Source organism: Saccostrea cucullata, unplaced genomic scaffold (genome assembly GCF_032062105.1).
Source record: "Saccostrea cucullata isolate Sc308-1 unplaced genomic scaffold, CSIRO_AGI_Scuc_v1 ctg3, whole genome shotgun sequence".
Taxonomy (NCBI): Eukaryota; Metazoa; Mollusca; class Bivalvia; order Ostreida; family Ostreidae; genus Saccostrea; species Saccostrea cuccullata.
In genome coordinates, this window is record NW_026935858.1 from 90,001 (window position 1) to 103,965 (window position 13,965).

Below are 13,965 nucleotides of genomic sequence, written 5' to 3' on the forward strand. Positions count from 1 at the left end.
ATATTTTTGCATATATACAGATAAGGTTAAAGATGTGCGTCATTTTAAAATTCTATAAATGTCAAAAACCCTTTATCAAATAATTATTTTAATTCATAATGCATTTTGATATTTAGCTCAAGTATAGTATCATGAAAACTAGGTAGCGAATTACTTAATATTTTTTTCATTAATTTTTTTTTTCGTATTGTCTAAATGAGCAATCTCTTATAAAAAGTCGCTAGTCGATTTATTTAATGAGTAAAATAATTTTATTGAAATTTCCCTAGATTTATAAGCCAGATACACATCAACAAGAGGAACTTCTGGGTGTGCTAATAATTCTTTGGTATGAAAAATTATCGAGTTGGAAGAAAATGACTTTTGAGAGTTTCAATGCTTAGAAATAGAAGATGCGCCCTTTGAAGTAGAAGATTAAACAGTAAGCATTTTAAACAATTACGGACGGGAGACGCGGTGTCTTTCGGGACGTGTTAGCAGTTGTCGAACAGGCAGAGAGGCTCCAAACATCAAATGATGATTAATGTATCCTTTTACAACGACAGTCAATAACCATGTAATATATAATTCTTTTGTGGATAAAACATAATGCAAAATACAATTAATTTATGGCGGAAATACAAATAGTGAAACCAAGTCATAAACGACCAGACAGAAAAAAAGGACACGCGCTAATAGACCTGTCATGTTCTCCACGCACAATTTTTTGACAGTCACGTGACTTTAATGACGTCTGCAAAAAAGCAACTTTTGATTGAAATACGCTTTGCAAAAAAATATAATTCTAAAAAAAAAATGACAAAATTTGTGCAAGGATACATATATCAGATAAATTGTAATAGAAAACAAACGATAGCGGAATTAGAGATAATGGTATTTTTACATTTTTAAGTGCAAATAATTTATCATATTCCATCAAAAAAGCAAAAGCTAAGATGCGTGTTTGGTGGCTATATCTTCTTTGGGTCAGGATTACGGGCGGGTAATCTGGCTTAATGTGGCTCACGAATGTTCCCAAGCCAGCAACCTTAGGGCCCACAGGAATGGAAAATGTGTAATGCTATTACTTGGGGAAAATATGTTGTTTACTATCGAGCATTTCATCATAAATGCTCGTGTGAGACCTTGTCCATCTCTAAAAGCGCATACCTTCTGATCTGCGATTACGAGCCCATTGACATTATAAATGTCCCTTTCGATTTGTGTTATTGATTTCAATTATAGCGGCTTATCCACGCACGAAATGGCGATATGAGCAAAAAAAGAAATTCAAATGGAGGGGAGATTAGTATCAAACGCATGAGTATTCCTTTCTAATACCCCAATGAAATTTCTCTTTTTTGAAACAACAGGCAAGCTAGGATATCAATCACAAATGCTGACATGGACTTTGGAAGACGCGTGCTGTAAGAAAAGAGAAAACTTAGATCCGCGTGCCATCTTTAGTTTTCCATAATTACAGGATTCCAGCTGACTGCTGAGTGTCAATTGATCGTCTGCTAACTACTTAAAGGTATTAAGGCATGACCATGGTTTTTAATAAAAAAGAAAATTACAGTATTCTATTTCATTTCATTTGTTTGCCTCGTTTTCATAGGAGGTTTGTTTACGAGCGACTGAAGAGCATGAGCAGGGTGGCGAGTGTCGAAATTATGGAATGGATTTCGGGGTATGTGTAAAACACGAAACGAGAAACAAGAAACGAGAAACAATGAAATGAGATTCAGGTTAAAATAACTAATGACCTTAAAATGTCAACAAAGGGGGCGGCTTGCACTTTTGATTTCATTTTGTTAGAAAACAGATGCAGAGTGAAATGAAGTATCTAACTTAGGTCTGATTTATTAGCGACCCGCACAACTATCTGCACAGAAAAACCCTAAAATGTCAGATTTAATTAATACAATACTGTTATCTAAGAGAAATGCTCACTCAGTTTTTGCTTGAAATAATAAAGTTGTCATCAAATGATACAATTTTTGCTTTTAATGATTCTGTTGTCATTAATTGATTTCATTAATTAATTGAGGTGGAATTTATTGTTAATGTTATAAGATATAGCTTTCCTAATTACAATTTTAACATAATAATATATATATACTAGTACATCATGTTCATATTAATGTTTTTTAACATATATATATACATTGTATAACAGATATATGAATGTTTTGTTTATAAATAATGTGAAATTATTTAATGTTTTATTTATTCTTTGGTTATGAAACAATCAGATAATAATTTAAGGTGAGCTATTAAATCGTGTACTTTCAGTTGATATCTAATTAAAGCTGTCATGGCTTGATGGGTTTAGCAGTGCAAGATCGCTAATGTTTCACTCAGCATCTGTTTTCTAACAAAATGAAAGCACAACAAAAGCTGCCCCCTTGGTTGACATTTTTAGGTCATTCTTTTTTTTTTTTAATTCTGTTGTTTCTCGTTTCTTGTTTCTCGTTTCGTGTTTTACACATACCCGAATGAAATCTGCTATGAAACGGACAACAATGCATTTGAATGTCAATAATGATAATTGTTCCTAGCTGGACGTCAAATATTAGTGAAAATTTCCAAGACAAGTGAACGAAAGTGTGGAGACGAAAAGGCGATGCACGCGCAGATAAAATTTGCAGCAGATGTAACATTGATGATATCGAAAAGAGCCGAAACTGTTTGGCGGATTTCTTGAAGTCCGAACGAAAGCCTCGGCAGATTATTAAATGCTGTGATTAAATTCTTATCGTATAACAACTGACAATCTTTGTTTTCTTTGATTAAATTAGTCGAGAAATACGATCAAATATTTGTTAGAGGTCTTATCGCCTAGAGTAATCCCTTGCATTCTGCACATATTATTTCAGGGGTCGATTCTTGTGAAGGATAGAGTTTACGTGGGAACCCGATAACGAGAGAATCCCGATCGCGTTATAGACTCCTTTTGACTGATACAAAGGTGACATCGCTTTGAAATTTCAAAGATTGCAACATTATAATCAGCTTTCGACATCAGAACCATTAATCTGGGTAGCAAATATTAATTGTCAGTACTCGAAATCTGTTCTTATTTCTTTCTATATCCACTCAGCATTCACCGAGCAAACAATATCTAGTTGTCATGTTTTAAAATATCAGCGATACATCATACAAATTCTGAAACACTTAGCCCAATCTCTGTGTTGTTTCAATTCGTGGCTTCCAGACTGAACTCTTTAATATGAGTCATTATCAAATCGTAAGAAAAACTGTTTATCACAATGAAAACGATCAGTCAACGTTTCGAATACCCATGTGCCAACTGTGTTTAGTTTGGGTTTTATATTTAGATGAAAGAAGTTCTACACACTTACCAAAACTGTCCTTTTCTTCATTAGGTTTTATGGGGTCGTTGCTGTTTTCGTCTGTCTTTCTTTTCTCATCGTCGTCATCATCATCGGCTTTGTCATTACTGTTTTCGTCGTCCCCATCCCCACAACGATTTCTTGGAGACCAAGTCATTTTATTTTCTTTTTTAAGCCGTCGTCTAGCATTTGCGAACCAGGTACTGACTTGGGTTAAAGTCATTTTGGTGATAATGGCCAGCATTATTTTCTCCCCCTTTGTGGGGTAAGGGTTTTTTCGGTGCTCATAGAGCCAGGCTTTTAACGTATTTGTTGTCTCTCTTGTGGCGTTCTTTCGTCTGGCGGCTCCGTTCAAATCCATTCCGCCATAACTAATTTTGAAAAATGACAATAATACTTAGGGATAAGCGAGTGTTTCTAATAAAACACTAGAGAAGATAGATTTTTAATCATACAAAATTCATTCATGTTTCTTGCACAATAATCTTAGAAATAATATGTTAACAACAAAAAATTTGGTAACTCTTGAAAAGCACTCTAGGAAGTTCATTGACAGCGTACTTCTTCCGAGAGTCAAAAAAGACTCTTCAGTGAAGGAGGAACGGAAAGTCAGGTGTTTTAAGTGAAATACTTACGCATTTCCGTAAGGATATGCCGCCATGGCGGGATCATAAGGATAACAGGCAGACGGCTGGGAAAGACTCCGCCAAGCTGCATCCGAACCGTCCTTGAGGTCATATGGAGAATTCTGTAACGAGGTTTTCGTAAATGAATTAGTCCAATTCTCGTTTTCATGTTTAGTGTAAAGAATACAGTGTATGAAGAAAACATTTTTTTTTTAAATTGTTAAATTATGAAGTTTAAATTGTTTCAAACATGAACCATGAACCAAATTAAGAAGTGCAAGATCTTCAAGAAAATTGATGTACATAAATAAAAATTTTAGTTTAAAAATAAAAATAAATGTATTTTGAAAATAAAATACATCAAATCTGTGATTTTTGTAAATAAATACATTGAAATCAACATAACATATTGAAAGCGTCTTTGATTCTCCATTGTGAAAATCAACTTAAGCTTGCAAGAAAAACACATTTTTTTTTCATAACATTGTTAATTGTTGATTTTTTTTTTACACGTATGTATTTCAAATTTCTTTTTATATTAAACATTGATTTTAAATTAAGCGGCGATAAATTCATTTATCTCAGAATGTAATACTATTAATGAAACACCCATTACAAAAATATAGCAGGAAAAGTAATTTGATGTTTAAATTTCAAGATTAGATTACATATATCTCTTAAATTTGTAATTTTTAATTCATTTTTTTTTCTTTTTCACTCCATTTCATTTAAATAGTTTACAATTTTCAATGAAAAATTTCAAGTAGGGTAATTTTTCTTTATTATTCTTCCATAATGAAAAATAAATACTTTGATTTGAACTAAATTTTTATATTGGATTGTTTGTTAAAACAATGTTTAATTAATTCACAAATAAAGTGAATTGCAAATTTCGTTCTTTAAACAAAAGATGAAATTACATGTATATGATTTTTTTTATCAATCATATTTTCCGTTCTCTTTGTCAAAAACAAAAATGATTTTTTTTAAATTAATATAAGTATTTCTTGAAGATCATTTATTGGAGTAGTTTCTTGAGCATTTCCATCTCCATAAATAATTATGACCATCCACTTTTAATTATCTATTAATTATTTATTACAAATGAATATATCTACATATACCAAAATATCATTTATAACCGTAATTTGCCAGATTGACAAGAAAAAATGTTAAAACGCATTCCCCACAGGATGTAGGTAATAATTAGAACATATTTATATAAATAATTAATACTTGTTAGCGGAAAGGCCGCGGGACTTTGTTTACACATTTTCGACAAGAAATATAATGCAGTTTGTCAAAAACATAATAACCTCATCCCTTGAAAGCTATCAATGTGAAACAAACTGTTTGGACTGTTATCAATGAAGTTGTTCTCCGTATACATATTCATTGCATATAGGTAATAACTTATGTACAATATAGTTACGCCGGAATGGACCACCTAAGAAATATTCTTCTGGGAATGGTAAAAGGGGTCGTGAAATGGGAAAATTTTCTAGAGGATGAAAAGTTCATGATTTCAATTCAATTAAATCGCCTTTTCAAGACGCCCATCTGTTTGCATGCCACTTCATAAATCTATAAATCGTTATCTTTAGCGCTCGCTACGAGGGGATTTGCGCTGTTAAAAAGCAAATTTGCAAACAATTATTATGTTCATATCGAATAAATCAAACATAAAATATACATGGCATGTTTTACATTTTTTTAATGAATGATTAGAAAAACATGTAAAGATTCTGCTGTGAAGTTTGGGAGATTAAGTTCCACCTATTTAGAAACCTATATATTATCATTCATATTGCATTGGTATGAAAAGGCTTTATTTCGGGTATATGAAGGAGAAAGAGAGAAGGAGAATCGTCAGGAACACAGTTTGAATTCACTAGTTTAATGGAACAGAAAGAGAAAAATTATGAAATTTTTAAAAAGATAACATCTCAAATTTTGGCACCCCTTGATTTCAACTTCCTGTTAAATAATCAACCATTTTCACACCATGAGAATTAAGAATGGAATAATTTAGCCTCCCCGATTTTCATGAATGAACATTTGCTGCGTTCCTGAGAAAGGTGAGTGGAAAGGTCCCGGATCAAGTGGGGAGGTGTCATTATCCCAGCACCGTACTAACAGAGTAGGGAGGAAGTTTGTCGCAGAAAATTAGTTAAAGATTTCAGGTACTTAGACCAATATTGCCGACTCAGTTATGGTGCTCTATAAATTTCTGCTAATCACCAAATGGAACCCGCTGTTTTGGAGAGATTGGGGGAAATTGTGAACAAGATAGATTCTAATTGCCCGGTAGTTTGCGGATACTTCTCGATGGGTCCGCCGTCAAAGAGTCGCGGCTCACCCGATTTTTATCAAGCATCTCTTCGAATCAGACTTTATCTTACATTCCTGCCAGTTTTATTTATTTTTAAATATAACTTTTATTTCTTCTCAATAGGATTCGTTTGGAAAACAAGTTGATTGTTCTATCCATCTATTTTTATGACTAATTTAAATTGTATTTCTTGAAGAAAAAATCGCATGTCAGTGATCCTCCAAAAATTCAAAAGGCTAATAGAGTGCACAAGGATTATGGTTTCTTGCCATATGATGTTCTATACTATTTGGGAGGCAAAATTAATGATTAATAATTACTTTTTATCATGGATACCAAGTGCATTTACAATGAAAGCATGGAACCATTCCTACAACTGGTGATTCATTTGAATCTGTGTACTGCGTAGTAAAGTAAAAGTTTACATTTATTGTGCCAAGATAATGTTCTTTAATTCCTAAAACAATCAGAAATTTTTTTATTGATAACAAAAATATTGATACGATATGACTTTTAGAGTAACACATTGATTTAACTTCATTTACATGTACATTAGAAGAGAAAATTTTATTTGTAATTACAAAATATTTAGTTTACACGTGAATTTATCCTTCAATAAATTTTGTATTATTTTTTTCCCAAAGAAAAACAAAAAAAAGCATATTGAAATTATTATATAAACTAATCGTAATTTAAAGACACATTTGCATACTAGTACATAGATTTCTTAACACCGAAAAATAAAAGAACACTGGTACATTGTATTTTCAGATCATTTATATTACTGATGTTATTAAATCTAAAATAACATGGATTACTAAAAACAATTATATTTCAACAAGAATAATTAAACTTATGAAAAATTCTTTAAATTATTTAAAATATTTTGAAGCAGTTGCTCAGCGAAAGTTGAAGAATATCGAGGCATGGCGACTAATTTCTGTTCACAGGGAGATAACGTGGAACCCCGTGGAGTTCCGGAGAGGTAGAAAAAAGAGGCTATCCGATAGGCCTTATTTTCCCCAGTCTTATCGCTACATCGAAGCTAAATAGCCAACAAGTCGGGATATATCAATATTTTTTTTCAGCAGCCATGGTCAGTTATCCGTCTGTGTATCTTTGAGAGTTCAACAAGAAATACAATCGTTTACAAGTTTAAATAAAAAGAAATTCTTAGTTAAAACTGTAGCCCTGGAATGAAATTGATTTGCAAATGATTTGTATAATTTTATTTGCCCAAACTAGAATTTTAATACTATATTACAAAGAATTATTTGACAAACATAAAATGATTTTTTTCAGGACGGGAAAACTTAATCCATTTTTATAAAAAATTATGATCATTTTTTCACAGATAATAATTTTTTACAGAACACACTCTTGGTTAAGAATAGGTATTTACAGTTAAAGAAAATAACAAAACAGATATGAGAGATTTTTATTGTATTTTTGCTTAATTTCGATTTGCAATTAAATCTTTATTTCTGGCATCGATATCAAAACTTATTCATTTTTCTAAAAATTACATAAATCTTAATCCCCAGAAGCAATCTAGAAAAAGAAAGTTATCGATTAAATCCACTAAAGAGATTAACCCAGGAATGATTGATGCATTCATTTACATCGCTATTGACGGTCGTGTGACCAAACCCCATTCTTGTTTACACTTTTATTTAGAAGACGCCGCGGGTATAAATGATCAAGATGGGAAATGGGGGAAAAGGTCTCAAGACTTTCAAAAGACGGGCTAAAAATCAAGTATTTGGACTTTATAATTATCAGGGAGTAGTTATTGGTGAAGGACTTACCAACGGGGAATAAAACGCTGAGGGGTCCGTTCCCAGGGGCATGTAGCTCTGTGACCCGTAGGGTCCGGCACTGTAGACTGAGTCGGTGAGGGAGGGGACCCGGGAGTAGGCGCTGAGGAGACCGGACCCATACTGACAGGAGCACACCGTCTGTCCCGTGTGGGGATCGGTCATTATGGGGCGACCATTCTCACAGCAGGACGTGGTAACGGAGGATAGCGTAGAAGTAGTGGGGGTCGACATTAGAATCTTGAAAAAAGAGAGAAATCATGTGTACATGTATTTAAATTTTGAAAACTATGTTCTAAATATGAAAATACGATATTAAAACGAGCTGGATTTATACATGTATATTTGTACAATAACAAACTATATGAGACAAATATAACTGTTGAATCAAATTTGAAAATTTATTTATAATAGGACATGAAATATATTAATAATGTCATATACATAAGCTATTTAAAAGTTGGCATAAATTAAATTTAGGCAATAATTTTTGAGAACATAGAAAGAATGACCTATTTAATTTTTACAAAATGCAAGCATGAGTTTACGGATTTGAATAAATCTATTTGCTTTATTTATATACTTCAATATACCTTATTGATCAATAAAAGAATATCATCTTTTATAATTACTTATTGATTGAAAAAGGTTTGTAAGTGGCTGAAATCAATTTTAAAGTAGGGTTTCTTGATGTTACTATATTTTAAAACGGGGTAATATTCAAACAATAAACAGCATTTTGATACCTATTATTACGTCAATCTACTTCTTTTTTGTTAAATACCTTCAAAATACCATTAAATTTTATTCTTGTTTCCTTATAATAAATATTTTTCACATCTCTATTTATAAATGCAGATATCTTTTAAAAATTGAAAACGTTTCCTGTGCATGTTTTTAAAAATTCAAAAATAAATTAAGAATTAAAATTGTAGATTGTACTTTTGGAGAATCTAAAATTTTCTGTTTTTATTAAGCATTTATTTGATGTACGTTTCCATCGTTTAGAAATGACATTGGTCATGTATTTTTTATTCAGTACGATTGTCCAAAACAGATTGCTTTTCAAGTTATAGAGTTGTGGTTTTATGCATTAATAGGTGAATCACCAAAAAGCACTGGCCGAGCTTTCCCTCAATATGGTTTACCAAAGCAATTAACAGCAGGAAATATCATTAATTAGTCGTAGAAGACCATTATTAGAAAATCAAATATTCAATATTTATGGATAATGCAAAAAAAGCAATATCACTTAAACGTTTAAATTGATTGTCTTTTACACTATAAAATGCAAGCTTACCTGTGACGGAGAGGACAAAGTTGTGGTAGGATAGTTGTATCCGAATTGAGGAAGGGACATCGCACACACCCCACTTTCCCACAGTTAACTATTAGACACTTCTATAAATTTTCCAGAAAAGAATGAAAGTCAACGTGAAAAAGTTTAAATCTCCCGGTCAGGCACTCAAAGAAATTTCACGGTCAACAAATATTCAGAAAAATATTTATGAAAATTAGTTTGTTGCTGAGAAATATACATCAACTGCAACGTGTATATTTCTGCTACCACATGTTCAATTGTGTAAACTAATATCCATGTATACTTCAGACCTGCGTATATTTTGCTATCTTATCACAATTCTACTATATTTACTTGTTTCGTCGATACTCGTGTTTCACAAGCGTTAAATATTCAACTAACATCTTACATGACAGCACTGTGTTAGAGACTTTTTTCTCGTGGGTTAAAGAGCTGTTATACCATTGGTTAAAATTAATTTTTTGGCGATTTGTGATTGGCTGAGAATCGTGCGCGTGAGATATCTTTGTAATGGAAATCACTCCGCCTCAAGCCCCGCCTCCTGGATAAACGGATTTTTTAAAAACATATTTACGAATTCTTTATCATTATTTTTCAACATATTTAATAAATTTCATTTTTGTTCAGAAAAAAAATCCAAGAAATATTCAATTTGAATAACTATAATTAATTCTTTTACACATTTATTCTTTTTTAATATTATTTTCGCAGAAGGAAACAAGAAAATTACAACAACAAAACAAAAAACAAATAGTTTGTCCCTAGAAAAATTAAATGGGGAATTTATTTAGAAATGAAGTTGTGTTTATTGATTTAAAGTTGTGTTTAAAAGCACAATTAATAACAAGGCGATTATTCCAAGTATCACGGTTGTGAAACGGAAGACGGAAATTTGAATTGATTTGCAATAATGTTTGTCAAAGCTTTTATGCCGTTTGCTATAGATTTAGACCAAGGAAAACGCTATCAAGTTCAAAGAAAATAATTGACAAATCCATTGCTTTCGTTATCTCTCCATCTATGTTCCAAGTTGCATTACAATCCATTAAACAAGATTTGATAAATAGAACGAGTTAGAAAGGTGTCATTATAGTTAATCTGGAATTTCATCAGCGGGGAAAACTGTTAGAACAATTTGTTCGAGAGAGAAGTAAAAAATGTCTCCACTGATTTTTGTCTCGTTGCTATTTAAAAAAGACGCTATCATATTCATTTATAAATCTGTAAAATCAATCTAACACTCTTTCTAAAAATAATCTGATGGTATTTGGCTAGAATATTTTTTCGCTCACAATCGAATCAGATAATATTTATTTCACATGTCTATAGATTTGGGGATTACAATTGTTTATCAGAAATTCATTTTAGTAAGATTTGCTCGTTTTCTGGAAAACAACAATTACCAGATTGAGTGCTAAATTTATTAGCAACTGCTATAAACATATGACTTAATTTCAAACAAGAAATATTTTGATTTGCAGCAGGAGGATAATTTAAAAAATTAATCTGTGGATTAAAAATCGAGCATCGGATCATGAATGGAATTTTTTTTTTTTAAATCTGTTGATTTGGAATGAAAAAAAAAAATCCTCTTCTCAGCAGGTGTAAAATTACAATGACATTAAATAGCAATACACAGAATTTCCAGTAGCCATGATCTAACCGACATGGAACTGTTTAGTGTATAATGACCGTGCCATCGTATCACAAGACGCCAGTAATTAGATTAACGATTATCGGGAAAATAAATCAGCTCTGTTAACTCATTTCCAGATAACTCCGGCATGTGCAGGTTGTGTGTCAAGTGCGTTATCTCCCTTTTGGGGTCTGTAGGGGGCAGTGCTGCAAACTCTCGCTAAACTCACGGCCTCAATGCTAATCTCGTAATCGTAGAACTACTGTCAGATCAAAGAATGTGCTTTTGGTTTATGTCGAAGGTAGAAGCATTTTCCTCCATATAAACTGTGAATCCACCGAGGATAGGATAGTTTATATATAATGATTTGTATTGTCAAGATGTTAACAGTCTTAATGAAGTATGAATATCACCCCAGCCAAATTAAAAGAGAACGATGGAAAAAGGATGAAGTTCTACTTTTTTCGTCAAATATACATTTAAAGCCCTGTTTGGATTACAATTTTTTTTTTATTTAAAATAAAGCAGAAAACCGAAGAGAGAGAGAGAGAGAGAGAGAGAGAGAGAGAGAGAGAGAGAGAGAGAGGGTTAAACAAAAAACACATTGAATTCTTCTTTTTTTAAAAAAAATCAGCCTACCTTTCAATCGAGTGATGTCGATACAATAGGCAGAAAATTAACACGATGTCTGACTAATCAACCCATACTCTTGAAACAAAAGCAAAAACAGCAATTTACTCGTGTAAAGTGCAGCACTGTAAATAAGAGAAAAAGAAAAATCTTGTAGCTCTTGTTTGGTTGTTTCCGAATTTAAACTTTGATTAGAGACGAACGTTAAGCATGTTCACGCAGTTGGTACAGGACTAGTTTTCTGCACGAATCTCAACAGCAAGAAATACATTAACTGGCAATTGAATTAATTTTTGTGAGTTTTCAGATTTGATAATTCACAAATCCACATTCTTTTTTTCAGAAATAGCCAAGGGCGCTTATCGAAAGCTTTTAAAAGAGTCTAATTCAAGATTATCGTTATTTCTTAACGAAAGTGCTACAAGTTAAAGAGTAAAGAAAACGAAACATTTACCAGATCTAGAGTATTACATTTTTTTTTTTCAACTTTTCTCAAATAAAAATTACGATAGTTTCTTTTTATATTTTGGGGGAATTTGCATTTAAATTCACAATTATTATCATTTCTGGTTTTTTTTTAATCAGAACTTGAAATCGATTTCATTATTGCTTGTTTGATTGATAATTAATTGATTTATTTATTTATCAATATTTATTCATTAAATTTTAATTTATTATTTCTCTCTCTTTCTATTCACTTCTTTTTATATTACGCATTACATGAAACGCTGAAAATTGTGTCGAAATTTAATTTTCAAAAGATAAAACAATAGAAAAAAAATCTTTTGGACATTTATAGTGTATATTATGCTTTATTCACATCCAAGTTTTCTTTTTTCTTCACCAGTATAGATGTAATAGATGCTTCTTACCGTCTTCTCTCTCTCTCTCTCTCTCTCTCATTGTTAAAACGAAATTGAAATATTAAAGTTGAATAAATAAAGGTAAAAATCTTAGTCAAAGGAACAAAAAAAAAAGCAAAATTTTGAAAAGCTCTAATCAGATTTCTGCTTGTCGAAGTATATTTAAAAGTCAAGCCCCTTCTGTTTCAATTTTAGATTGTAATTCGCAGATTCACCTTTCCCAAAATAAAACATCTTTAAAATTATGTTAATGAATCACAAAAAAGCTTGTATTAATGGCTTATCTATGTTTTCACCAGATGGAATTAATGGGTCATTGTAAGCGGGAAAGGCCATGGCGACCAATCTCGACATGACGCAAGAAATTAACTCGATTCCTTATGGCTTTTTGTCCAATGATCTAAATACAGTGGTGTGGGTAGCTAGTTTTTTATTGATAGTGTAAAGCTATAATTTCGCCATCTCGCTCTCTCTCTCTCCAAAACAGCTTTATTATTTAAAAAAAAAAGAAATTAGACAATTCTAGTTAAGATTTGAATATTTTGAAATATTAAAAAAAAATTCAAATCGAAAAAATAGAACTTACGTATATTCAAAATTTGACTGCTGTGCACTTCTTAAATACCTCAAAAAGTTGACAAAAGCCCTTAAAGAAATTTGCTAAAGACTTGTAAAACCAGCAAAAGTCTCTGCATTCCATCCACAGTCTCCTATCAAAATAACAACATATTAAACATAACAAATATTGGTCTCTTGTACAATGAGCTTGACTATCTCCGACACCTGTAGTAAAGAGATCTGTTGACATATCATATTACAAAAAGTATGTACAAAAATACTTAAACTTTACTTGACCAAAACATTTATTTTTCTGATTTTGCTGCCCCACAAATATTCTAATGAAAACCAAAACCTTTTTTTATCACGAAAACTTAAAGATTTTTAAAAAGTATTAACGCTCCATTCAGTTTTTTATACCATGTATCAACTTTTACCTTTTGTTGTCAATCATATTTTTTCTGTTTTCTTACAACGGCGAAAGGTCGTGTTTACAAGAAGGTATGGGTCGTTATGTTGTGTCCATTAAGAATAAAGTGGAAAAAATATTTCTTCAGCTCATTATTAAATCATAGACCTTTCAGAATAAATTCCCGACGAAACATACTCAACCCCAGTAATGGAAAATATAGAAAAAAAAATCTGATCGAGTATAATTTAAACAGTTATTTTAGTATTCTTATGACCGTTTATATTAAGGAAGAGTCATCCTCGGATTACTTTCTAAAGAATTTTATTTTCTCAAAATTTCAATACTTTTTAATTAAATCACATAAGACACAATTATTGAGGGGAGGGGGGGGTTATTGGTCATCGTACTATAATTTTTTCCACAGCACCACTTAAG

The 13,965-nt window shown here is 31.7% G+C and overlaps 1 protein-coding gene across 1 annotated transcript in view; it reads right to left on the bottom strand.

Moving 5' to 3' along the window:
* The window catches only part of LOC134243991 (Iroquois homeobox protein 6a-like), a 12,476-nt gene extending 2,687 nt beyond the window's left edge, over positions 1-9,789 (bottom strand). Inside the window, exons 1-4 of the mRNA XM_062726233.1 lie at positions 9,411-9,789; positions 8,102-8,350; positions 3,971-4,083; positions 3,345-3,706 (exon numbers count right to left, since the gene is read on the bottom strand). Coding sequence (XP_062582217.1) covers positions 3,345-3,706; positions 3,971-4,083; positions 8,102-8,350; positions 9,411-9,470 — 784 coding nt within the window. The 5' untranslated portion in view covers positions 9,471-9,789. The remainder of the gene's footprint in view (positions 1-3,344; positions 3,707-3,970; positions 4,084-8,101; positions 8,351-9,410) is intronic.
* Between the last annotated feature and the right edge of the window lie 4,176 nt (positions 9,790-13,965).